Raw genomic sequence first — 26,477 nt, 5'->3', positions numbered from 1 at the left:
TGTAATCTCATGTGGATAGGGTGGTGAAGAAAGCTTTTGGTATGCTGGCCTTTATAAATCAGAGCATTAAGTATAAGAGTTGGGATGTAATGTTAAAATTGTACAAGGCATTGGTAAGGCCGGATTTGCAGTATAGTGTACAGTTCTGGTCACCGAATTATAGGAAAGATGCCAACAAAATAGAGAGAATACAGAGAAAATTTACTAAAATGTTACCTGGGTTTCAGCACCTAAGTTACAGGGAAAGGTTGAACAAATGTGGAGCTTTATTCTTTGGAGCGTTGGTTGAGGGGGGACTTGATAGAGGTATTTAAAATTATGAGGGGGATAGATAGAGTTGACATGGATAGGCTTTTTCCATTGAGAGTAGGGAAGATTCAAACAAGAGGACATGAGTTGAGAGTTAGGGGGCAAAAGTTTAAGGGTAACACGAGGGGTTATTTCTTTACTCAGAGAGTGGTAGCTGTGTGGAACGAGCTTCCAGTAGAAGTGGTAGAGGCAGGTTCGGTATTGTCACTTAAAGTAAAATTGGAAAGGTACATGGACAGGAAAGGAATGGGGGGGGGGGGGTTATGGGCTGAGTGGGCCAGTGGGATTAGGTGAGAGTAAGAGTTCGGCATGAACTAGAAGGGCCGAGATGGCCTGTTTCTGTGCTGTAATTGTTATATGGTTATAATATTGAGCGCATTATCTTGGATAGAAGAAAATAATGTCAAAAAGGCTGTAATTTGTTCAGACAGTTTGTCTGCATTAACCTCTATCAAATCAAGAAAACCTGAAAGTAGACAGGATACTTTATTGGAGGTTCTATGCAATTTGTATACACTGACCGACAATGGGGTAGAAGTAAGCTTCCTTTGGGTTCCTGCTCATTGTGGTGTGGAGGGTAATGAAAAAGTGGGACATTATAGCTAAACAATCACTCAAATCATCTATAATAGAGGTCCAGATCCCTCTAAGCAAAGTGGAAGTCAAAAGCATTATGAAAACACGTATTGAGGAGACATGGCAGAAGCACTGGGATGAGAGTGCAACAGGGAGACAACCGTACAAAATACAAAGGCAAGTCAGATACCAAAGAATATCAGGTGGGCATAGAAAGATAGAAGTGATCATCAGTCGTTTAAGAATTGGTCACACAAGTCTTAATTACACATTATACAAAATAGGGAAACATCCAACTGGGTTGTGTGAATACTGTAATTAACCAGAAACAGTTGAACATGTATTGGTAAAATGTAAGAAGTATGAAAGAGAAAGAGTGAAGATGATAGGAGCGCTTAAGATAAACAAAAAACTGCTGTGGGTATAGAAGACATTTTAAGTGGGAGTTCATGAAGTATCTGACTCTGGTTTATTATATAGAATTTAAGGAATGCAATTCTTTTCATTCCTCCTGTTTATCAAATGATCCACACTCCAGTCTAGTAGGTGGCGGTAATGCACCTTAAAGCTGGTTTGCCAACCGCCATAAAACAACACAAGAAGAAGAACTCAATGCAAAAAGGCGTGCAGACATAGTCAAGAGGTTCATTTCTTGTTCAGACTAAACATCAGAATGAAAAAGGGGTGGCATGGTTGTGTAGTGATTAGCATGATGCTATTACAGCGCCTACAACTTGGTTCAATTCCCAGCACCATCTGTAAAGAGTTTGTATATTATCCCTGTGACCACACGGGTTTCCTCTAGGTGCTCCTCTTCCCTCCTGTGTTCCAAAGATGTACTGGTTATTAGGTTAATTGAGTGTAATTGGGGAGTGTGGGCTCATTGGGCTGGAAGGGCCTGTTACAATTCTGTATCTCTAAATAACTAAAAACAAATACACCTAAGTAACTTTGACTGTGGAATGATTGTTGTGCCAGACAGGGTGGTTTGAATATCTCAAAAACTGAGGACATCCTGGGTTTTTCTCTAGACTTTAGAGAATGGTGTGGAAAAAATATCCAGTGACTGCCAGTTCTGTGGGCAAAAATGCCTTGTTAGAGTTTGGAGGAGAATGGCCAGACTGGTTCAAGCTGACAGGAAGGCAACAGTAACTCAAACAACCATGCATTGTTAACAGAGGTGTGCAGAAGAGCATTTTTGAATGCACATGCCAAACCTTGAAGTGGACGGTTGACAGCAGAAGTAGACCACAGAGATCCACGAAATGCCACCTCTACCAAATAAGCATGGCCACAGAGTGTACATTCACAACTGTTCCATGACAGCCAGCTTTCTATACACAGTTCTTTTAATTAGTGACAAGTCCAGTTTTGTGGGTTCTGAGGTTATTGATGTCTATATCAGACCTGCAAAATCTTCCATAGAAGGGGAAAGTAGTTAAGAAATTGCAATCCTGAGAACCCCTTATGTTGCAACAGTAACCCCTGATTCTGGATTTCCCAGCCAATCTTGACAAGTCATTATTTTGAATCTTCTCGACATCCTCTGTCATAACTATATCTTTCTTTGGGTGGATGGAACATATACAATATTCCAGGAGCAGATATGGGCTTTATGGACACTATGGGCTTTTAGAATTGCTGTAACTTTCCAGAGGAATGATACTGATTGGATTGCTCTATAGAGGGATGGCAAAAACTTACTGGGCCAGTTGACTTCCTGCTCTCCCATGAATTTGTGATTCTTTAATCATAATGTGAACCCCTTGATATCAATCTAAAAGCAAATACAGCAGTTGTAATGATTTACTGAATAGCATTCATTTTTAACTGACTTGGAAGTCTTCAGTTTTTCAGCCCTTTGCATGGGTGCCAGAAAGAATTTATTTCTCTGAAAAAGCAGCAATATAAATAAATCTCTGATTTTATGAGTAAATATGAAATAATTGTTTCTTGTAAATATTAAGTGTATAAAAATGTTAAATATTGACACCTGGCAACCAAAATATAAAGTTGAAATACAATCTTTCAGAGACTGGTATGTTACTACATTTTTACATGTTTATGGTACTTGTTTTTAAATTTCCCTCTTTTCGAGATGTTTTGCTTATTTGTTAAAAGATATCAGTATGGTGGTCAATAAGTTTCAATGACATTACACCTCATTCTTCTGAATTCTAATGAACTTTCTCAAATAAGCCTTTCAATCCTGGAATCATTTTCGTGAACCTCCTCCTGTGTCAGGACATCCTTTCTTACATAAACTGCTCACAATCCTCCAAGCGAGGCCTCATAACACCACAACATTACATCCTTACTTTAATGTTCTAGTCCTCTTGAAATGAATGCTAACATCCCATTTGCCTTCCTCTCCAGACTCAACCTACAAGTTACCCTTTAGGGGATCCTGCACAAGGATTCACAAGCCCCTTTGCACCTCAGACTTTTGAATTTTCTCCTTTTAAGTAAGCCCCTCACTTTCCCCAGTCCAGGCAACATCCTGGTATAGCAGTTCTGCAGTCTGAATGCCACTGCGATAATGGCAACCGTAACGGTATACCAAGCGAAACTTTATACAGCTGCACACAGCACAACATGGGAGGGCTGAAGGGCCTGTACTGTGCTGTAGTGATCTATGGTTCTATCCCAACTCTGATACTCAATGCCTCAGCTTTTAAAGGACATTTCCAGTCAGAAAAACGAATTCAATTTTGAACCATGTTCACCTTCGATCCCATGCCCACCGACTTGGCCCATCCTATCCTGCGGTAGCATGAAACATTTTAGAATATTCATTTGTCCTCCTTTCTTTCTCAAGCGCTACCCCCTAACTTTTTAACACTTCTTGTGTTCTTGTAGACGTTCCCTGTTTTCACCCGTCCACGATTACTCCGCCAACTCGCTAGCAGGAGTCGCCCTGTTGGAATGTGACGTCACAGTGACCATCAGAGTTCGACGTTACAAACCCGGATGTGAGGCGTTAAAGTCCGTGCTGATTAATATTCAGTGTCCAGCCCCCCTCATTAATATCCATCACCCGACTATGCGAGTTAATTAATAATTCAGCGTCGGGGTCAGGCTCATGAATATTCAGTGCTTGCTGCCCTGGTGCGTGATGGCGACCGCAGTGCTGTGTCGGTTGCTGGGCCTGGTTGAAGTGAGAAGCGCCGCCTTACGCTGGCGTGCTCCCTGCTCTATCCATGTGGGTAAGTGGCAAAGGACTCCTGTGGGAATTCGATGGAGAAGAGGGTCAAACAAAGTGGCGCGTTTGTTTAAGTCCGTTTTCCCCAGGGAGCGGAAGTTAGGAAGTTTGGCGAACAGAGATGGTATTTGCGGGCCAGTTTATCAAATCTGCTGTTGATCACACACCACCAATTGACGAAACACTTTATAGAACAGGGGCTGCAAAGGGAAGAGCCACCAGGATTGTCATAGAGGCTGCGAAGCGACCCTCCAGGTGACCCTGGATCAGGAAGTGTGACCCGTGGGCCTGGCCAGTGCTGCCCGGACTGAAGCCGGGGTTTCGTCAGCCCTGACTGGGGTCGCCTGGGCGAGGGTGTCTGAGACTCCAGGTTTCATCACTGATGATGTGTAACTCGTATAGGGTAACAGCTTAAATTTTGCTTTCTGTTAAATCTCATTTTGAGATCTTGATATTTGTGCATTCATGCAGCAAATTTGTGACCATCAGAACATTGACAGATGCTTCTTCTTGATTACTGCATTGCATCAGCAGTCCAAAACAAACCACTTACCACTTTCTTTGTTGATCTAATAGGCTGGCAAGTCAAATTTAATTGAGAAGTCTAAAGTTATTTTGGCAGAAAAAAAGCAAGAATAGTATAAATTGCTGAATTTTAAAAGGCGACACATAGTGAGACTGATTGATGATTGGAACACTAGAAATGATTTTAAAGAGTCAAATGTGGAGCCATTAGTTTTTCACTGTACTGTGGGATTGTGATTTTGGACAGGGCTCTGATGAACAAGATTACTAACTTGATTCTCTTCTCAATATTATTTGCTTATGAAGGCATATTTAAAAGAAGTGTGTCTGATCTGGAGATACAGAAATTTCCCAGGATTTCATTCAACTTGGCCACACCACACTGAATAATAATAGTGGAATAGGGATCATGAGATTCTGCTGTATAAGATTGATATCCTCTTGTAACTGATTGTGAAAGGCTACGCGGGAAGTGGCAATTGTGGCAGGGCATAAAAAAATAACAGCCTTTAATCATTTTATGTAATAGCTTAAACGAGCAGACTCGATGACCTTCGTCTGGTCAGGGAGAGTGAGGAGTTAATAGAGAGGAGTTACAGGCAGGTGGTCACACCGGGGCCACGGGAGGCAGACAAGTGGATCACGGTTAGGAGGGGGAAGGGGAAGAGTCAGGTACTAGAGAGTACCCCAGTGATTGTACCCCTTGACAATAAGTATTCCTGTTTGAGTACTGTTGGGGGGCGGGGGGGGAACAGCCTACCTGGGGGAAGCAACAGTGGCCGTTCCTCCGGCACAGAGTCCGGCCCTGTAGCTCAGAAGGGTAGGGCAAGGAAGAGGAAGGCAGTAGTAATAGGGGACTCAATAGTGGGTCAGATGGGCGATTCTGTGGATGCAGTCAGGAGACCTAGATGGTAGTTTGCCTCCCTGGTGCCAGGGTTCGGGATGTTTCTGATCGCGTCCAAGATATCCTGAAGTGGGAGGGTGAGGAGCCAGAGGTTGTGGTACATATAGGTACCAATGTCATAGGTAGGAAAAGGGAAGAGGTCCTGAAAGGAGAATATAGGGAGTTAGGAAGGGAGTTGAGAAGAAGGACCGCAAAGGTAGTAATCTCGGGATTACTGTCTGTGCCACGCGACAGTGAGAGTAGGAATGGAATGAGGTGGAGGATAAATGCGTGGCTGAGGGATTGGAGCAGGAGGCAGGGATTCAGGTTTCTGGATCATTGGGACCTCTTTTGGGGCAGGTGTTATCTGTACAAAAAGGACGGGCTGCACTTGAATCCTAGGGGGACTTGGCAGGGAGATTTGCGAAGGCTACTGGGGAGACTTTAAACTAGAATGATTGGGGGGTGGGAATCAAATTGAAGAGACTAGGAGAGAGGAGGTTAGTTCAGAAATAGGGAAAGCTAGTAGACTGTGTGAGGGAGGATAGGCAGGTGACAGAGAAACGGAGCACGAGATCGAAGATGTAGGGGAGAAGGAAGAAAAAGATAATAAAGTTGTTTGCACCGTTAGAGATAAACAGAGTGTAAGAGGTGGCGAATTTCTTAAATGCATTTATTTTAATACTAGGAGCATTGTAAGAAAGGTGGATGAGCTTAGAGCATGGATTGATACCTGGAAATATGATGTTGGAGCTATTAGTGAAACATGGTTGAAGGAGGGGTATGATTGGCAACTAAATATTCCTGGATTTCGTTGCTTCAAGTGTGATAGAATTGGAGGGGCAAGAGGGGGAGATGTTGCATTGCTTGTCAGAGAAAATATTACAATGGTGCTTTGGCAGGATAGATTAGAGGGCTTGTCCAGGGAGGCTATTTGGGTGGAATTGAGGGATGAGAAAGGTGTAGTAACACAAATAGGGGTGTATTATAGACTACCTAATGGGGAGCAAGAATTGGAGAAGCAAATCTGCAAGGAGATAGCTGATATTTGTAGTAAGCACAAGGTTGTGATTGTGGGAGATTTTAATTTTCCACACATAGACTGGGAAGCCCATTCTGTAAAAGGGCTGGATAGTTTGGAGTTTGTAAAATGTGTGCAGGATAGTTTTTTGCAGCAATACATAGAGGTACTAACTAGAGAAGGGGCAGTGTTGGATCTCCTGTTAGGGAATGAGATAGGTCAGGTGACGGAGCTATGTGTTGGGGAGCACTTCGGGTCCAGTGATCACAATGCCATTAGTTTCAATAAAATTATGGAGAAGGATAGGACTGGACCCAGGGTTGAGATTTTTGATTGGAGAAAGGCTAACTTTGAGGAGATGCGAAAGGATTTAGAAGGAGTGAATTGGGACAATTTGTTTTATGGGAAGGATGAAATAGAGAAATGGAGGTCATTTGAAGGTGAAATTTTGAGGGTACAGAATCTTTATGTCCTTGTAAGGTTGAAAGGAAAGGTTAAAAGTTTGAAAGAGCCATGGTTTTCAAGGGATATTGGAAACTTGGTTCGGAAAAAGAGAGAGATCTACAATAAATATAGGCAGTGTGGAGTAAATGAGGTGCTTGAGGAATATAAAGAATGTAAAAAGAATCTTAAGAAAGAAGTTAGAAAAGCTAAGATACGAGGTTGCTTTGGCAAGTAAGGTGAAAATAAATCCGAAGGGTTTCTACAGTTATATTAATAGCAAAAAGATAGTGAGGGATAAAATTGGTCCCTTAGAGAATCAGAGTGGACAGCTATGTGCGGAGCCAAAAGAGGTGGAGGAGATTTTGAACAATTTCTTTTCTTTGGTATTCATTAAGAAGGATATTGAAATGTGTAAGGTAAGGGAAACAAGTAGGGTAGTTATGTAAAATATGATGATTAAAGAAGAGGACGTATTGGCACTTTTAAAGAATATAAAAGTGGATAAATCTCCGGGTCCTGACAGGATATTCCCTAGGACCTTGAGGGAAGTTAGTGTAGAAATAGCAGGGGCTCTGACAGAAATATTTCAAATGTCACTAGAGACGTGTATAGTGCCGGAGGACTGGCGTATTGCTCATGTTGTCCCATTGTTTAAAAAGGGTTCTAAGAATAAATCTAGCAATTATAGGCCTGTCAGTTTGACGTCAGTGGTGGGTAAATTAATGGAAAGTATTCTTAGAGATGGTATATATAATTATCTGGATAGACAGGGTCTGATTAGGAGCAGTCAGCATGGATTTATGCGTGGAAGATCATGTTTGACAAATCTTATTGAATTTTTTGAAGAGGTTACTAGGAAAGTTGATGAGGGTAAAGCAGTGGATGTTGTCTATATGGACTTCAGTAAGGCCTTGGACAAGGTTCCACACAGAAGGTTAGTTAGGAAGGTTCAATAGTTAGGTATTAATATTAAAGTGGTAAAATGGATTCAACAGTGGCTGGATGGGAGATGCCAAAGAGTAGTGGTGGATAACTGTTTGTCAGGTTGGAGGCCAGTGATTAGTGGTGTGCCTCAGGGATCTGTACTGGGTCCAGTGTTGTTTGTCATTTACATTAATGATCTGGATGATGGGGTGGTAAATTGGATTAGTAAGTATGCAGATAATACTAAGATAGGTGGCGTTGTGGATAATGAAGTAGGTTTTCAAAGCTTGCAGAGCGATTTAGGCCAGTTAGAATAGTAGGCTGAAAGATGGCAGATGGAGTTTAATGCTGATAAGTGTGAGGTGCTGCATTTTGGTAGGACTAATCAAAATAGGATGTACATGGTAAATAGTAGGGCATTGAGGAATGCAGTAGAACAGAGTGATCTAGCAATAGTGGTGCATAGTTCTCTGAAGGTGGAATCTCATGTGGGTAGGGTGGTGGTGAAAGCTTTTGGTATGCTGGCATTTATAAATCAGAGCATTGAGTATAGGAGTTGGGATGTAATGTTAAAATTGTACAAGGCATTGGTGAGGCCAAATTTGGAGTATTGTGTACAGTTTTGGTCGTCGAATTATAGGGACGATGTCAACAAAATAGAGAGAGTACAGAGGAGATTTACTAGAAGGTTACCTGGGTTTCAGCACTTAAGTTACAGGGAAAGGTTGAACAAGTTAGGTCTTTATTCTTTGCAGCGTAGAAGGTTGAGGGGGGACTTGATAGAGGTATTTAAAATTATGAGGGGGATAGATAGAGTTGACATGGATAGGCTTTTTCCATTGAGAGCAGAGGAGATTCAGCCAAGAGGACATGAGTTGAGAGTTAAGAGGCAAAAATTTAGGGGTAATACGAGGGGGAACTTCTTTACTGAGAGTGGTTGCTGTGTAGAATGAGCTTCCAGTAGAAGTGGTAGAAGCAGGTTCAATTTTCTCATTTAAAAAAAATTGGATAGGTATATGGACAGGAAAGGAATGGAGGGTTATGGGCTGAGTGCAGGTAGGTGGGACTAGGTGAGAGTAAGCGTTTGGCATGGACAAGAAGGGCTGAGATGGCCTGTTTCCGTGCTGTAATTGTTATATGGTTATATAGCAGGATGCAGTGGTAAAATTACACTTAACAGTACAGTAATGTAGATACTTTTGTGTAGTAAGCAACTGCTATTCAACTAAAGATGGATGCACTATAGCTTTTGTTGAACTCCTAATAAAAATCTTAATTGCATTTTAAATGTTTAGATAAAAAGGGGTCATTGAAAATAAAGTCTGTATTAGTTCTTCCTTTCCACTAAAATCAATTGAGATACCGTCTTTGCATCAGGTACAACAGGTGGCTGCAATCTTAGGACATGTGTACAGCCAGCAGAACCAATGTTGAAGAGATGCAGAGAGATGTAAAGGAGCCCAGACAATCTGAAGCATTGTTGACTGCTGTCTTATTGGGGAATACTATCTTGAATAAAAGTCTGAAATTGAGTGGCTCTCAGAAATGAACATGTCATGTATCCCACTGAATGAATGGTAAAGTCTTTCATTAAAATAATCTTGCCTTTGATACTTCGGTTGTCTAATTTCTGCATTTATAATTCTACTACTTCAGCATTTGGAGACTTTACGAAACTCCCAATCAAGTCTTAAATGTAGTTATTCATTATTATTTCGCAAAACAGCATGGAATAGGCTCTTCAGCCCTTTGAGTCACGGCACCCCAAAAACCCCGATTAACCCTAATCTAGTCACAGGTCAATGAACTACCCATTACACCTTTGAACTGGGAGGATGCAGAAGAAATCCCATGTGGAGGATGTACAGAATGATGCTGGAATTGAACTCTGAAGTCTGGAATGCCCTGAGCTGTAATAGTGTCATATTATCTACTATGCTACTGTGGCACCAAATCTTTGCTGCTTAATAATGCACACTACTTGCCTACCTCTCAGTAAATCATCTCTGAATAAGAAAATTAAAGATTCCTTTCTTCACCTGGTTTTGCACGCACTAAAAAGGTATAGATATGTTAGCATCAAGGCTGTTCATTCTCCTCTGTTTTCATGTTTTTTTTCCCTGTAAACTTGCAGCCCAGTATATTTAGTTTCTGGTCCTGACCATCTTGCAAACAGACAGACTTTATTGATCCTACAGTACATTCAGTTTCTTCTGTGTACACTTTATCAAGTAAATATTTAGTTAAGACACATTTCTAACTTGCTGCTAAAAACTTTTCTTTGTCCAAGTGCTTTTGCATGCTAGAGAACCATTTATCAGTTTCTATGTTAGCCTCTTACCTTCCATTTCATATATTTTAACACAATTATTGGTACTAATTTTGGCAAAACTAACAGAAAAGACCTTGGTGTATGTTAGTAGTTGCAAAATCTATTTTATATTACCTTGTCTGACACTAATATGGGTCCCTCGATCTGTACAGTGCCACCTGAATGTGCCTCTTGCAGTGTGACAACAGTTCCAGTATGGAACGTGGAAGGCTTTGAGAGAATGTGGACCAGCTAAGTGATATAGAGTGAACATGGCAGCTAGAATACAGTAGATTCAGGTTAATTGGGACACATCGGAACCAGTACATTATGACATCTTCAAGTCTGAATGTTTAACACCATAGCCAGCAAAATAGTTCTGAAGTGTCTTACTGCTTGTCTCTCTTCAACTATCAGTAACAAAAATCACTGCTTTTTAAACACAAACACGAGAAACTGACACTATTTAAAAGCTGTTTACTCTTAAGCACGGTAGAGTGTCTAAAAGACTGTAAGACAAAGAAGCCGAATTAAGCCAATTAGCCCATCAAGTCTGCTCCACCATTCCATCATGGCTGATCCTGGATCCAACTCAACACCATACAACTGCCTTCTCACCATATCCTTTGAAGCCCTGACCGATCAGGAAATGATCAACTTTCGCCTTAAATATATGCATGAACTTGGCCCCCATTGCAGACTGTGGTAGAGCATTCCACAGATTTACCACTCTGGCTATAAAAATTCCTCCTTACGTCTGTTCTAAAAGGTTGCCCCTCAATCTTGAGGCTGTGCCCTCTAATTGTGGATATCCCCTCCATAGGAACCATCCTGTCCACATCCACCCTATCTTGTCCTTTCAACATTTGGTAGGTTTCAATGAGATCCCCAAACATTCTTCTAAATTCCAGTGAGTACAGGCCCAAAGCTGCCAAATGCTTCTCATATGTTAACCCCTTCATTACCAGAATCGTGAACCTCCTCTGGACTCTCTCCAATGATAACACATCTTTTCTGAGATACGGAGCCCGAAACTGTTGACAGTACTCCAAATGTGGCCTGACTATTGTCTTATAAAGTCTCAGCATGATCTCCTTGTTTTTATATTCTAATCCCCTTGAAATAAATGCCAACATTGCATTTGCCTTCTTCACCACAGGCTCAACCTGTAAACTAACTTTCTCCCCATTTAGACAATAGGTGCAGAAGTAGACCATTCGGCCCTTCGAGCCTGCACCGCCATTTTGAGATCATGGCTGATCAACTACTATCAATACCCGGTTCTTGCCCCATATCCCTTGATTCCTCTATCCATAAGATACCTATCTAGCTCCTTCTTGAAAGCATCCAGAGAATTGGCCTCCACTACTTTCCAAGGCAGTGCATTCCAGACCCCCACAACTCTCTGGGAGAAGAAGTTTTTCCTTAACTCTGTCCTAAATGACTTACCCCTTATTCTCAAACCATGCCCTCTGGTACTGGACTCTCCCAGCATCTGGAACATATTTCCTGCCTCTATCTTGTCCAATCCCTTAATAATCTTATATGTTTCAATCAGATCCCCTCTCTATCTCCTTAATTCCAGCGTGTACAAGCCCAGTCTCTCTAACCTCTCCGCGTAAGACAGTCCAGACATCCCAGGAATTAACCTCGTGAATCTACGCTGCACTTCCTCTACAGCCAGGATGTCCTTCCTTAACCCTGGAGACCAAAACTGTACACAATATTCCAGGTGCGGTCTCACCAGGGCTCTATACGAATGCAAGAGGATTTCCTTGCTCTTGTACTCAATTCCCTTTGTAATAAAGGCCAACATTCCATTAGCCTTCTTCACTGCCTGCTGCACTTGCTCATTCACCTTCAGTGACTGATGAACAAGGACTCCTAGATCTCTTTGTATTTCTCCCTGACCTAACTCTACACTGTTCAGATAATAATCTGCCTTCCTGTTCTTACTCCCAAAGTGGATAACCTCACACTTATTCACATTAAACGTCATCTGCCAAGTATCTGCCCACTCACCCAGCCTGTCCAAGTCACCCTGAATTCTCCTAACATCCTCATCACATGTCACACTGCCACCCAGCTTAGTATCATCAGCAAACTTGCTGATGTTATTCTCAATGCCTTCATCCAAATCGTTGACGTAAATCGTAAACAGCTGTGGTCCCAATACCGAGCCCTGTGGCACCCCACTAGTCACCTGCCATTCCGAGAAACCCCCATTCACCGCTACCCTTTGCTTTCTATCTGCCAAACAGTTTTCTATCCATGTCAATGTCTTCCCCCCGATGCCCTGAGCTTTGATTTTACCCACCAATCTCCTATGTGGGACCTTATCAAATGCCTTCTGAAAATCGAGGTACACTACATCCACTGGATCTCCCCCGTCTAACTTCCTGGTTACATCCTCGAAAAACTCCAACAGATTAGTCAAGCATGATTTACCCTTGGTAAATCCATGCTGGCTTGGCCCAATCCTATCACTGCTATCTAGATATGCCACTATTTCATCCTTAATAATGGACTCTAGTATCTTCCCCACCACCGATGTCAGGCTGACAGGTCGATAGTTCTCTGTTTTCTCCCTCCCTCCTTTCTTAAAAAGTGGGATAACATTAGCCATTCTCCAATCCTCAGAAACTGATCCTGAATCTAAGGAACATTGGAAAATGATTACCAATGCATCCGCAATTTCCAGGGCCACCTCCTTTAGTACCCTAGGATGCAGACCATCTGGACCTGGGGATTTGTCAGCCTTCAGTCCCATCAGTCTTCTCATCACCGTTTCCTTCCTAATGTCAATCTGTTTCATTTCCTCTGTTACCCTATGTCTTTGGCCCATCCATACATCTGGGAGATTGCTTGTGTTTTCCTTAGTGAAAACAGATCTAAAGTACTCATTAAATTCTTCTGCCATTTCTCTGTTTCCCATTAGAATTTCACCCAATTCATTCTTCAAGGGCCCAACATTGTTCTTAACTATCTTCCTTCTCTTCACATACCTAAAAAAAAGCTTTTGCTACCTTCCTTTATATTCCTGGCTAGCTTGCGTTCGTACCTCATTTTTTCTCCCCGTATTGTCTTTTTAGTTAAATTCTGTTGTGCCTTAAAATCTTCCCAATCATCTGTCCTCCCACTCACCTTAGCTCTGTCATACTTCCTTTTTTTTAATGCTATGCAATCTCTGACTTCCTTTGTCAACCACTGTGGCCCCTTTTCCCCCCTTTGAATCCTTCCTTCTCCGGGGGATGAACTGATTTTGCACCTTGTGCATTATTCCCAAGAATACCTGCCATTGCTGTTCCACTGTCTTTTCTGCTAGGCTATCCGTCCAGTCAACTTTGGCCAGCTCCTCCCTCATGGCTCCATGGCTTCATGGCTCCTGTTCAACTGCAACACTGACACCTCCGAGCTGCCCTTATCCTTCTCAAATTGCAGATAAAAACTTATCATATTATGATCACTACCTCCTAATGGCTCCTTTACTGCAAGATCTCTGATCAAATCTTGTTCATTACATAACACTAAATCCAGAATAGTCTTGTCCTTGGTCGGCTCTCGTACAAGCTGTTCCAAGAATGCATCCCGTAGGCACTCTACAAACTCCCTATCCTGTGGTCCAGCACCAACCTGATTCTCCCAGTTCACCTGCATGTTGAAATCCCCCATTACTACTGCGACATTACCTTTGCCACATGCAAAGGTAACTCCCTATTCAACTTGTACCCAATATCCATGCTACTGTTCGGTGGCCTGTAGACAACACCCATTTGGGTCCTATTGCCCTTACTGTTCCTCAGTTCTATCCATACAGACTCTACTTCTCCTGACCCTATGGCCCCCCTTGCAAAGGACTGAATCTCATTCCTCACCAACAGGGCCACCCCACCCCCTCTGCCCACATTTCTGTCCCTACGATAGCACGTATACCCTTGTACATTCATTTCCCAGGTCTGATCTCCCTGCAGCCATGTCTCCGTTATCCCAACAACATCATAGTTACCCATTCACACCTGGGCTTCAAGCTCATCCGCCTTATTTCTGACACTTCGTGCATTCAGATATAGAATTTTTAGCCCATTTCTCCTCTCTCTGTTTGAATCGCTGCCTATTGTGCTTAACCCAGCTCCCCGAACTCCCATTCCCCTAGAATTTTGTTGTCCTTCTTAAATTTACTTATTCTTTCAACACATTTAACTCCATGTTCCGTCAGACCATCCCTCTGTACATGTGTCCTCCTTATCACTTGTTCCGCCTCACCTTTCTCTACTACACACTTAATATTCCGGAACCGTGTAGTCCCCACCTGTCCTTTATTCTTCCTCTCGCTATCCTCTCTCACATTCTGGATCCCTGCCCCCTGCAAATTTAGTTTAAACCCCCCCAAGAAGCACTAGCAAACTTCCCTGCAAGAATGTTAGTCCCTTCGGAACAGATCCCACCTTCCCTGGAACAAAGCCCAATTATGTACAAACCTGAAGCCCTCCCTCCTGCACCATCCTCTCAGCCACGTATTAATCTTTATAATCTTTCTGTTCCTTGCCTCACTCGCACGTGGCACAGGTAGCAATCCTGAGATTGTTACCCTGGAGGTCCTGCTTTAATATTAGTCCACACTATTATTCCCTTTACCAAAATGCATTATCATACATTGTCCAACACTGTATTCCATCTGCCACATTGTTGCCCATTTTTCCAATTTGTTTACGTCCTGTTGCAATTGCATTGCTTCCTCAACACTGCCTATCCCTCCACTTTGTATCATCTGCAAACTTTGACACAATTCCATTATCCAAATCATTGATAAACAATATGATAAGTAGTGGCCCCAATATTGACCCGTGAGGAATACCATTAGCCACTGGCAGCCAACCAGAAAAGGTCCCTTTTAGTCCCACATACTGCCTCCTGCCTGTCAGCCATTCCTCTATCCATTCCAGTATCTTTCTTGTAATGCCATAGGATTTTATCTTGTTAAGCAGCCTCACGTGGCACCTTATCAAATGCCTTCTGAAAATCCAAGTAAATGACATCCAGTGCTTCTCCTTTGTCTGCCCTGCCTCTTACTGGTGTGTCTAATTACACACATAAGCACTTGAGTTAGAAACTGCTTGGCAACAGTCTCCTGTCCCAATTAAGCAGCGTAGTATCCCAATTAAATGAAGGAATCCCAGCTATTTCCCCAGAATTGTCTGAATTAACCAGAATCCAAAGTTCAAAGTACATTTATTATCAAAGTATGTATACATTAAACAATCTTGAGATTCATCTAACAGGAAGTCACGAACCAAAGAACCCAAAAGAACCCATTAAAAAAAAAGGCTGTCAAACGCCCAATGTGAAGAGAGAAAAGAAATCAAATCATCCAACAATAAATGGATGTAAATAACATTCTGGACTGAAGTCCCCAAAGAGAGTCTGTCCATGGACCCATAGTTCAGAGCAGAGTGAAGCAGCAAGCTGAATCTGGCCCGGCACCTAAATCATTGTCCAAACATTGGGTTCAGTTGCTTTGGTACGCTCTGGGGCCTGGATCCCACCGCCTCAATTCTGCTTGTACCCAACCTTTGCGATTTGGTCTGGCACTTATCGATTGAACCTGGTGTCTTCCTTGCTCTCGGTGACGCCTCACATCCCCTCAGTTCTGCCACATCGAAATACCTCTAAATCCAAAGGGAAATTGCCTGCAATGATTGTCAGGTTAACAAAGAATTTAATTGTTTTCCTTGTTTCATCAGCCACCAGCTAGAAATTACTGAGATTAATCAGCACCATCTTAAACTACTGTGTATTGTAAATTGTGAAGTTATCCTCTTTGGTCTATGAAACAGAAAAGTGTTTGTTAAATGATGAGAAATTGGGCAATTCAAAGGAACCCAAGAATGCTTGCGTACAAGTTATTGAAGCCCAACATGCAGGCACAGCAACAACTAAGAGGGTAAATATTATGTTAGCCTTTACTTTTAGAAGATTGGACAAATAAGATATTATTGTAGTTGTATAGATCTGCACCTGGAGTACTATATAGAATTTTGCTCTCCAAGAATGGATGCATTTGCCATAGAGGAAGAATAGTAAAGTTCAGCTGGATTATTTCCATGGATGGTGGGCTTTGAAGCATGAGGAAAGATTCAGATTAGACATTTTTCTTTACAATTTAGAAGAATGCGAGGGGATTGCATTTCAAGGCCAAATTCAGGGAAGATGTTTCATTTGCTAAGGTGTTTAGGTCAGGCTACATAGTTTCAGGATATGGGACCAGTTGGGATATGTAAGGAGTAAATTCTTAATTTAGAGGGGCATGAAGCTTTGTAATTCTTTAAGTGCTGTGGAGGCTTAGTCATGGTATTCATTAGAAGTGCACTTCAAGAGATTTCTGAACATTAACAGAATCAAGGGTTGTGGGAATACTGAGGGAAAATTGGCTGAAAGATCTGTCATGATCTTAATGAATGGCAGTCCTCACTACAGCACTATAGCACCTCTACTTCCTTAGATGTTTCTGCAGATTCAACATGTCATTTTGATAAACTTCTGTAGTTGCTCAATGGAGGGCATTCAGATTGGTTGCATCATGCTTGAGAATGGACAGGTCTACAGAAATTGGTGGATACAGGCCAGTCAATCACAAGTGAAGCCCTCCCACCAATGAATATACCTGCAAGGAGTGCTGCCACAAAAAAACAGCATCCATCATCATGGAACCCACGATTTACGCCATACTCTTCTTGCTTCTGCCATCGTGAAGGAGGTACAGGAGCCGTAGGTCCCACATCCCCAGGTTCAGGAACAGTTATTGCCCTTCAATCATCAGACTCATGAACCAGTGTGAATAACCTTAACTCTCAACTGATTCTGTAACGTATTGACTCACTTTCAAGGACTCTACAACTTATGTTCTAGCCACCCCTTTCAAAGTATTGTGATACAAGTTATCAGGTTTTGAAGGTTGCAGCATTTCAGTTCCATTAATTTCAACAATACGTTCTTTTTCTACTAATGCCACTTTCATTTATGTCTCCATACCCACTATATTTGCTTATTTCCAGAAGAATTTACATGACTTTGTCATGAAAGCAGGCATAAAAATTAAATTCATTTGCCACTTCATTATTCCCCAATATATTTTCGGAATTTATATATCCACAGAAAATTTTTTAAGTCAATATTTTTGTAACGAATGTCATAGAGGCACACCAGTTAGTGTTGCTTCAGTGGCCTGAGTTCAGTCCTGATTTCAGTTGCCGGAGTGGAGTTTGCACATTTTTACAATGATTACAGAGATTTCCCAAGCTGATCCAGTTTCCTTCCACATTCAAGTATGTATGGGTAGGTGGGGTAGGTGTGTGGCAGGGAAATCAGAGAGGAGTTAGACCTAGTAACTTCCTCCCATGTTCCAAAATGTCTTGAAATAGTTAGTAGGTTAATTGGTACTTTGCTTAGAGATGCACATGAAACAGGCCTTTTTGGCCCAATGAGCCATGCTGCCTGTGTTATGATACCAGCCCCCTCCTTTGTGAGAATTGCAAGAGCCCTAGTGAAAGGGGGGTCAATGACCCGAGAGAGAGAGCAAGAGAGAGAGAGAGACAGGCCGAATGGACACAGGAAATGGAAAGACAGCGACGTGCTGGATACCGCATTCCACTGGGACAAAAGCTGGCGACTGTGGCATTGTTCTCAGGAGACACCTGGGAACTGCAGACGTGCCAACTCGCAGGGACATTGTAAAGCCCTCGGGCAAAGTGGGCTGGTTGAGAGAGAGATTGCATCACCTGCAACCTGATTGACACCTGAGATCCCGTGAGGCAGTATAAAGAAGGGTCTGAAAGAGGACGACCCTCAGACGCACCAAGGAGACACCAAGAAGCACGATACCGCTTCCCGTGGGAACGGGAAGCCATTTTGAAATAAGCCACGTGCGTTAAATTCCGAATGCGGGGTTTGTGGCTAGAACCAACGGAAGATCGCTTTTAACTAACAACGGGGAAGATCGCTCCCCTGATTCCACGGATGTTTCGGGCAAGTTTTTCCGTTTATCTCTCTCTCTCTCCAACACGTGAAACCAAAAGGGAAAAGCCTGCAGACTGCAGAGTGACTCTTTATATTTCCAATTGGACTCAGTATTATACCCTAGACAACGAAAGAGCTTATTTCTGAGTGATTATTAATGTACCTGCGTTTTAGATTGAGTATTGACGCATGTTATCTGAATGTTTGTATTAACCTTAATTTTTGTGCCCCTTTATTAATAAAACTTTTGAAAATAGTACCATTGGACTTGAACTGACATATCTATCTTTGCTGGTAAGTGAAACCAGTTACTGGTTTCATAACAAGTGGGGTTCTCGTCTCGGGATTTGACACCAAAAAGGGGGAGGTCAGTCAATCGGGATTGTAAGTCAAAAAAAAATAATTTGGATCTGGTACGCAGGTAGCCAGACAGAAAAACCAGCAAAGATGGACGTGTGTGAATTTATGAGCACCAAATCAGACTTGTTAAATTTGGCGAAGGGGTTAGAGGTGGAAAACGAGCAGGATCAAGCTGAGAGGCAAAGACAGCATGAAATTCGGATCAGAGAGTTAGCAGCAGCCGAGAGAGCAGCAGCGGGGAGAGAAAGAGAGAGGGAGGAGCTAAGGAGAGAGCGGTTTAATGTTAGTCGGGAGCTGAGAGTAGTACCTCCGTTCGAAGAGACGGATGTTGATAGTTATTTCTTGCTTTTTGAAAAGGTGGCAGTGAACCAGAAGTGGCCACAAGAGCAGTGGGTCGCGTTGTTACAAAGTGTGTTAGCAGGAGGGAGGATTTGGGCAGCCATGATGCCGACCCGCCGACCGGCGAGTGCGGTGGCCCCGCCCCTAGAGTCCCAAAGCTATCGCGCATGCGCGGTCACACGCAGCCTGTCCAGAAAAGCAGTGAGCAGTTTAAATCGGGCCAGCAGTAATCTGGCCAAGATGTTTTTACCGACCCTGTACCATGAGGGTTCCGAGGGTGGTAAAACAGAAAGCAGTAAAGTAAAAGGGGGTAAGGGAGAGGAAATAGCCCTGCCCTTAGTGAAGAGAAAGGTCCTAGAGGTAGGAACTAAAGTTGAGAAACGGATGAAGTTAAAATGTCCAGAGTTGGACATGGTTAATCTGTCTGGTTTGGCAGAATTGTTAGAAGAAGTTCAGAGTTCTAAAGGTGTTCTCGATGGTCCCGAGAGTGAAATGAGGGCAGTCTTAGAGAGGAAGGATATCCTTGCTGTGGAGAAGTCAGCTGAAATGGCCGAGGAGGTTGTTTCAGCTCGCAGGGTTGCGCCTTCCCCAACGGGGGGCTGCCTAGAGAGTAACTGGAAGGATCGGGGGACGTTAGAATTTGAAAAAGGTACGGGTATTGAAAGCCTGGCAGGGGCCAATGTCCCGTTTGAGTGTGTCCAAGATGGGGGCGCACGTGGTGCTGAACCTGGTAACAGAGCTCAGGGGAAGTCTGAGGTGTTTGATTCAGGGGGACGGGGCGGCCGTCTTTGTGGATCAGATAGGGTTGGTTCAGTAGGAAAAGGGTTAACCTTGGTAACCGTGGGAAGTGTGAGTTCCACGGTGTTTGTATTCGAGAGTGGGGCCAAGGTTAATGCCGAATTTAAGGGGGGAATGAGGATTGTTATTGAAGGAAACGGAAAGTCTGTAGTTCCCAAGTCGAAGGAAGAAATTTTAAACCTGGCAGATCGCTCACAGAGTAAGTCGGGAAATAGCGGGGCCCCCCACTCTATTGTTACGCCAGGGTGGGGTGTGAAGAGGTTGCATTCGAAATGCTACCTGAAAGAGGAGTTGGAATTAAAAACAAATAGCCTGAAGGGTCTTGACAGTCTGGGGCATGGTGTTGAAAAAATAGCCCCGATGAACGAGGCGGGCGGGAGTTCACCACGCCAAATTACTCAAAGTCCCAACGGGGGGACTCGCCAGAAAAGAGGTGACGGTTAATGGGGATGCCATTTTTTTTAAACAGCAAAGCAGGTTTTACGGGTTGCGCCAAAGCCTGTGAATAATAAAGACAGACCTTTGGAGACCTGCCGGCGAAGTAAACCGACCGAAACGATTAGTATTCGCATAAACTTTTGTAGATGCACCTAAGCTAAGATCACACCTCCGCAGTTTTGTGGCTGAAAACAATAAATAAATAGGTGGTTATTGAATTGAAGTCTGATGCTACAAGACTTTAAGATATTAACTAAAGGGACACTGTAATTGTTAACTGTTTAGATGCTGACTTGAATGTATAACTGTATTACTCTGTAGTGAAAAGAAAAGCTTCTGTATTGTGTTAGATTCAAAATTTCTGTAAGACTGTACCACTCTGGGTTTTAACCGCTGGTAAAAACCTTTTTAAGAGGGGAGGTGTTATGATACCAGCCCCCTCCTTTGTGAGAATTGCAAGAGCCCTAGTGAAAGGGGGGTCAATGACCCGAGAGAGAGAGCAAGAGAGAGAGAGAGACAGGCCGAATGGACACAGGAAATGGAAAGACAGCGACGTGCTGGATACCGCATTCCACTGGGACAAAAGCTGGCGACTGTGGCATTGTTCTCAGGAGACACCTGGGAACTGCAGACGTGCCAACTCGCAGGGACATTGTAAAGCCCTCGGGCAAAGTGGGCTGGTTGAGAGAGAGATTGCATCACCTGCAACCTGATTGACACCTGAGATCCCGTGAGGCAGTATAAAGAAGGGTCTGAAAGAGGACGACCCTCAGACGCACCAAGGAGACACCAAGAAGCACGATACCGCTTCCCGTGGGAACGGGAAGCCATTTTGAAATAAGCCACGTGCGTTAAATTCCGAATGCGGGGTTTGTGGCTAGAACCAACGGAAGATCGCTTTTAACTAACAACGGGGAAGATCGCTCCCCTGATTCCACGGATGTTTCGGGCAAGTTTTTCCGTTTATCTCTCTCTCTCTCCAACACGTGAAACCAAAAGGGAAAAGCCTGCAGACTGCAGAGTGACTCTTTATATTTCCAATTGGACTCAGTATTATACCCTAGACAACGAAAGAGCTTATTTCTGAGTGATTATTAATGTACCTGCGTTTTAGATTGAGTATTGACGCATGTTATCTGAATGTTTGTATTAACCTTAATTTTTGTGCCCCTTTATTAATAAAACTTTTGAAAATAGTACCATTGGACTTCAACTGACATATCTATCTTTGCTGGTAAGTGAAACCAGTTACTGGTTTCATAACACCTGTTACTCACCTATTTATCACAAGCCTAATCACAGGACAGTTTACAATGACCATAGTAACCGGAATGCCTCTGGAACGTGGAGGAAACCCGCATGGTCATGGTAAGAACATACAAACTTTTTACAGGCGTCACTGGAATTGAACCCCAAACTCTGACATCCCGAGCTGTAATAGTGTTGCGCTAAGCACTATGCTACCATGGCTCCATTGTAAATTGTTCTGTGATTAGACTAAGGTTAAATAGATAGGTTGTTGGGTGGTACAACTTGTTGGGCTAGAAGGGCCTGTTCCTCGCCATATCTCTAAAGAAATAAATAACTATATCATGCAATTTACCCCCTTTTTTTTTTAGTAATGATGTCATTGATGGTTCCAGAGCACCAAATATACAAAAAGCTGTTTAAAATTGATCGGATATTAATGTAGGTCATTTGCCAATAGATTTGACCAATTTGGTCTCTAATTTAATGCTATTAATGTTGATTTATGGTTTGCCATTCCAGGGTGCCGAAAGAAATCAACTCAATTCTTAAATCGTCCCAATCTACCTAAATTAGCATACAAGAGATCAAAAGGTAGAAATCCAGGAGTTCTTTTCTTGCCGGATTTTGCATCTAATATGAAGACAGATAAAGCATTGGCACTTGAGGACTTTTGTAAATCACTTGGGCATTCGTTTGTAAGGTACTGCATGGCTAGATTTACAGTATATCTTCTGTAAAAATGTATGCACTTATAAATATAATGGTTGCTAATGTATTGTCTGAATGATAGTTAAGCTAATGACAATTTACTTCCTGGCCAAAATAGATTTTCCCATGGTAATTATATTTTCCCTTGTATTCAAGTGGCGCACAGCCTTCTTTTCAGGGAAAACAAATTCTGTAACAGATAGATCGTAGAACCATATAGTGCAGGAACAGGTTCTTTGATCCATTATGTTGTGTCAAACGAACTGAGCTAATGATACCTAATCTCCTCTGCCTGTGCATCGCACATATCAATAGACAGTAGGTGCAGGAGTAGGCCATTTGGCCCTTCTAGCCAGCACCACCATTCACTGTGATCATGGCTGATCATACACAATCAGTACCCCGTTCCTGCCCTCTCCCCATATCCCTTGACCCCGCTATCTATAAGAGCTCTATCTAACTTTCTGTTGAATGCATCCAGAGACTTGGCCTCCACTGCCTTCTGGGGCAGAGCATTCCACATATCCACCATTCTCTGGGTAAAAAAGTTTTTTGGCATTTCTGTTCTAAATGGCCTCCCCCTTATTCTTAAACTGTGGCCTCTAGTTCTGGACTCACCCATCAGCGGGAACATGCTTCCTGCCTCCAGTGTGTCCAATCCCTTAATAATCTTATGTTTCAATCAGATCCCCTCTCATCCTTCTAAATTCCAGTGTATACAAGCCCAGTCGCTCCAATCTTTCAACATATGACAGTCCCGCCATTCCGGGAATTAACCTTGTGAACCTACGCTGCACTCCCTCAATAGCAAGAATGTCCTTCCTCAAATTTGGAGACCAAAACTGCACACAGTACTCCAGGTGGGGTCTCACCAGGGCCCTGTACAGTTGCAGAAGGACCTCTTTACTCCTATACTCAATTCCTCTTGTTATAAAGGCCAACATGCCATTAGCTTTCTTCACTGCCTGTTGTACCTGCATGCTTGCTTTCATTGACTGATGTACAAGAACACCTAGATCTCGTTGTACTTCCCCTTTTCCTAACTTGACTCCATTTAGATGGTAATCTGCCTTCCTGTTCTTGCCACCAAAGTGGATAACCTCATTTATCCACATTAAACTGCATCTGCCATACATTTGCCCACTCACCCAACCTGTCCAAGTTACCCTGCATTCTCATAACATCCTCCTGACATTTCACACTGCCACCCAGCTTTGTGTCATCAGCAAATTTGCTAATGTTACTTTTAATCCCTTCATCTAAATCATTAATGTATATTGTAAACAGCTGCGGTCTCAGCACCAAACCTTGCGGTACCCCACTGGTCACAGCCTGCCATTCCGAAAGGGACCCATTAATCACTACTCTGTTTCCTGTCAGCCAGCCAATTTTCAATCCATGTCAGTACTCTGCCCCCAATACCATGTGCCCTAATTTTGCCCACTAATCTCCTATGTGGGACTTTATCAAAAGCTTTCTGGAAGTGCTAATAAAGGCAAGTGTGCCGTACACTGCCCTTGCCACCTTATCAACTTGGCAGCCAGTTTTAGGGAGTTTTGCACTTAGACCTTAAGGTTGTTATAGCCAGGGCTGGTAGTGGAGATAAGCACCCATTGTCTATTAAAGGCTCTAAATGGTGTGTACCTCAAGTTGCTTCTAACAACCAAGTCCAGCTCCTGGCCTTTACGTGTGGCTTAGCTACTAAGCCCAGTGCAACTGTTTCTACTGACAGGAGAAGGGGCAAAGGTGGGTTACTGGCACCTTAAAACCAGTTGCCTCAGGCAGATGGGATTTGTCAGCTGTGGTTGGCAGCTCATCTAGAGGAAGGAAAACTCTGATCTTAAACCTCCACTGCCATGCAGCTATACTCACTCGTGGGGAAGGCTTCAAGAGTAAGCCCTGAGGGAAAAATCCAGAGCTAGTGTCCCCAAGTCCCTATGTTGACTTCAACACTGACCAGCAATTCCTGTGATGCTGTTGGTGCCAAACTGTATCAGTCTCTGCCATTCATCAAATGCATGGAGAGGGGGAGCTTGTTATATGGGCAACAGCTTGCTCTCCTTATTGTACTGCCCAGGCTTGTGTATCTAGACAGCTAGGATGTAGCAACCATGATCGACCCTGACTGATGGAGGCCTCATGCATTTGGACCGCAAGATCCATCTGTGCATCTGCACTGCTAAGAGTCCTCTCATTAACTGTCTGCTTTCCCTTTGCATTTCATTTCCCAGAATGCAACACCTCACACTTGCATGGATTATATGGTTTTACTTTGACCATATATAACCAATTACCAGCATTTTGAGTCATGTTTAAGGTCATAATTATTGCTCCACCATTGGTCTATTTACCACATTTCTGGTATTCGTAGAACAGTGCAGAAACACTTCATATTTAGCCAGGTTAAACTCCATTTGTCATTTCTCCGCTCGTATTTGCAACTAATCTGCATCCCACTGTACTTTTAAGTCTTCTACACTATCAACAGCACCACCACCTATCTTAATATCATCTATAAATTTACTGATCTAAGTTTTCATCCAGTACAGGTCCCTGCAAAACACCACTAATCATGGATCTCCAGCCAGAATAAATCTTATTAACTCTGTCTTCAATTGTGAATCTAAACAGTCAAATCACTGTGGATCCCATGCATCTTAAAATTATGATGGAGTCTCCTATGAGGGACCTTGTCAAATGCCTTCCTAAGAATCCTCTCCGGTAATTTCCTTACCACTGATACAAGACTCATGAGTCTAGTTCCCCTCTTGAATAATGAAACAAAATTAGTTATTCACTAGTCCTCCAGAACTTCACCTGTGGCTAGGGAGGACATGAAGTCATAGGTTATCATTTAAACAATCTCATCTCTTGCCTCTCTCAATAACTTGGGTTATACCCCATTAGGCCCTGGGGACATCTATTGTAATGTTCTTCAAGATTACCCCCTCTTTTATCTCAAAATTCCCTAGCAAATTAGCACACTCCACATTAAACTTCCTATCTGTCATATCCTTCTCCTTTGTGAATGCTGATGCAAAGTACTCATTTAGAAACTCATCCACATCCTCTGCCTCTGAGCAGATGTTCCCATCTTTATCCTTCACAGTGGTCCTACACACCCCCTAGTTATCCTCTTGCTCTTGAGCTGTTTACAGAATACCTTGGGAATTTTGTTAATTCTACTTACCAAGAACTTTTCATAACCCTTCCTGGCTTTCTTAATTCCTAACTCCTACCTTGGTTTCTTTTCTGGCTTTATAATCCTCAAGGGCTCTGTTCTTGGTCCCCTAAACCTTTTTATACATTTCCTTTCACTTCCTGACTAAGTTCACATCTCTTTTGACATCAAAGTTTTCCCAACCTTGCCCATCCATGCCCTTCCCTCATACTGGAACATACCTGTCCTGTGTACAGTTGGTCTTTGAAAACCCTCATTTCAGATGTGGACTTGCCCAAAAACAGCAGCTTTCAATGAACTCTCCCTAGTCCCTGCCTAATAATCTTGTAATTCCATGAGATCATAAGATATAGGAGCAGAAGTAGACCATTCGGCCTGTCGAGGCTGCTCTGCAATTCCACGCTGCCATGGTAAGCATAGCAGTTAGTGCAATGCTACACAACTCAGGCATTGGACTTCAGAGTTCAATTTCAATGTCTTCTGTAAGGAGTCTGTACCTCCTCCCCCTTGGAATACGTGGGTTTCCTCCAGGTGCTCCAGCTTCCTCTCGCAGTCCAAAGACATACCGGTTAGTAGGTTAATTGATCATTGTTAATTGTCCTGTGATTAGGCCAGGGTTAAATTGGAGGTTGCTGAGTGGCACAGCTCAAAGGGCAGATTCCATCAACACACACAAAATGCTGGTGGAAAGCAGCAGGCCAGGCAGCATCGATAGGAAGAAGTACAGTCGACGTTTCGGGCTGAGACCCTTCGTCAGGACTAACTGAAAGAAGAGATAGTAAGAGATTTGAAAGTGGAAGGGGGATATCTGAAATGATAGGAGAAGACTGGAGGGGGAGGGATGAAGCTAAGAGCTGCTGTAATAGCGGGTCTGGGTGAGGGTATGGTTGAAAAGTTGAAGGGCCGAAGAAATTATAGATGGGGAGCAGTGAGAGAGGGTTGTTGACTGTGCTTCTTCCTATTTGAATTTCCAGCATCTCCAGATTTCTTCGTGTTTGCGTTTTTAAATTCACTACTGCAAAGCCTCTTCCAGTGATGCCTACACTGACGAAGTTTAAATCTTCTCTTCGATGGGAGTTTAGTGAAACCCTCTCTCACTGCTCCCCATCTATAATTTCTTCGGCCCTTCAACTTTTTGACCACACACTCACCCAGACCCGCTATTACAGCAGCTCTTAGCTTCATCCCTCCCCT

At 43.0% G+C, this 26,477-nt stretch overlaps 1 protein-coding gene across 2 annotated transcripts in view; it reads left to right on the top strand.

Annotated features, from left to right (window-relative positions):
* The first annotated feature begins 3,838 nt into the window (after positions 1-3,838).
* Positions 3,839-26,477, top strand: part of LOC140726592 (palmitoyl-protein thioesterase ABHD10, mitochondrial-like) — a 93,581-nt gene continuing 70,942 nt past the window's right edge. Inside the window, exons 1-3 of one of the 2 annotated variants that reach the window (XM_073043170.1) lie at positions 3,839-4,091; positions 9,262-9,461; positions 21,914-22,094. In XM_073043170.1, coding sequence (XP_072899271.1) covers positions 9,455-9,461; positions 21,914-22,094 — 188 coding nt within the window. In that variant the 5' untranslated portion in view covers positions 3,839-4,091; positions 9,262-9,454. The remainder of the gene's footprint in view (positions 4,092-9,261; positions 9,462-21,913; positions 22,095-26,477) is intronic. The other variant, XM_073043169.1, reaches the window with a different exon arrangement.

This window comes from Hemitrygon akajei, chromosome 4 (genome assembly GCF_048418815.1).
Source record: "Hemitrygon akajei chromosome 4, sHemAka1.3, whole genome shotgun sequence".
In the NCBI taxonomy this organism is placed as follows: domain Eukaryota; kingdom Metazoa; phylum Chordata; class Chondrichthyes; order Myliobatiformes; family Dasyatidae; genus Hemitrygon; species Hemitrygon akajei.
Note: the sequence above shows the minus strand (reverse complement) of the source record. Positions and strands in the feature narration are given on the sequence as shown.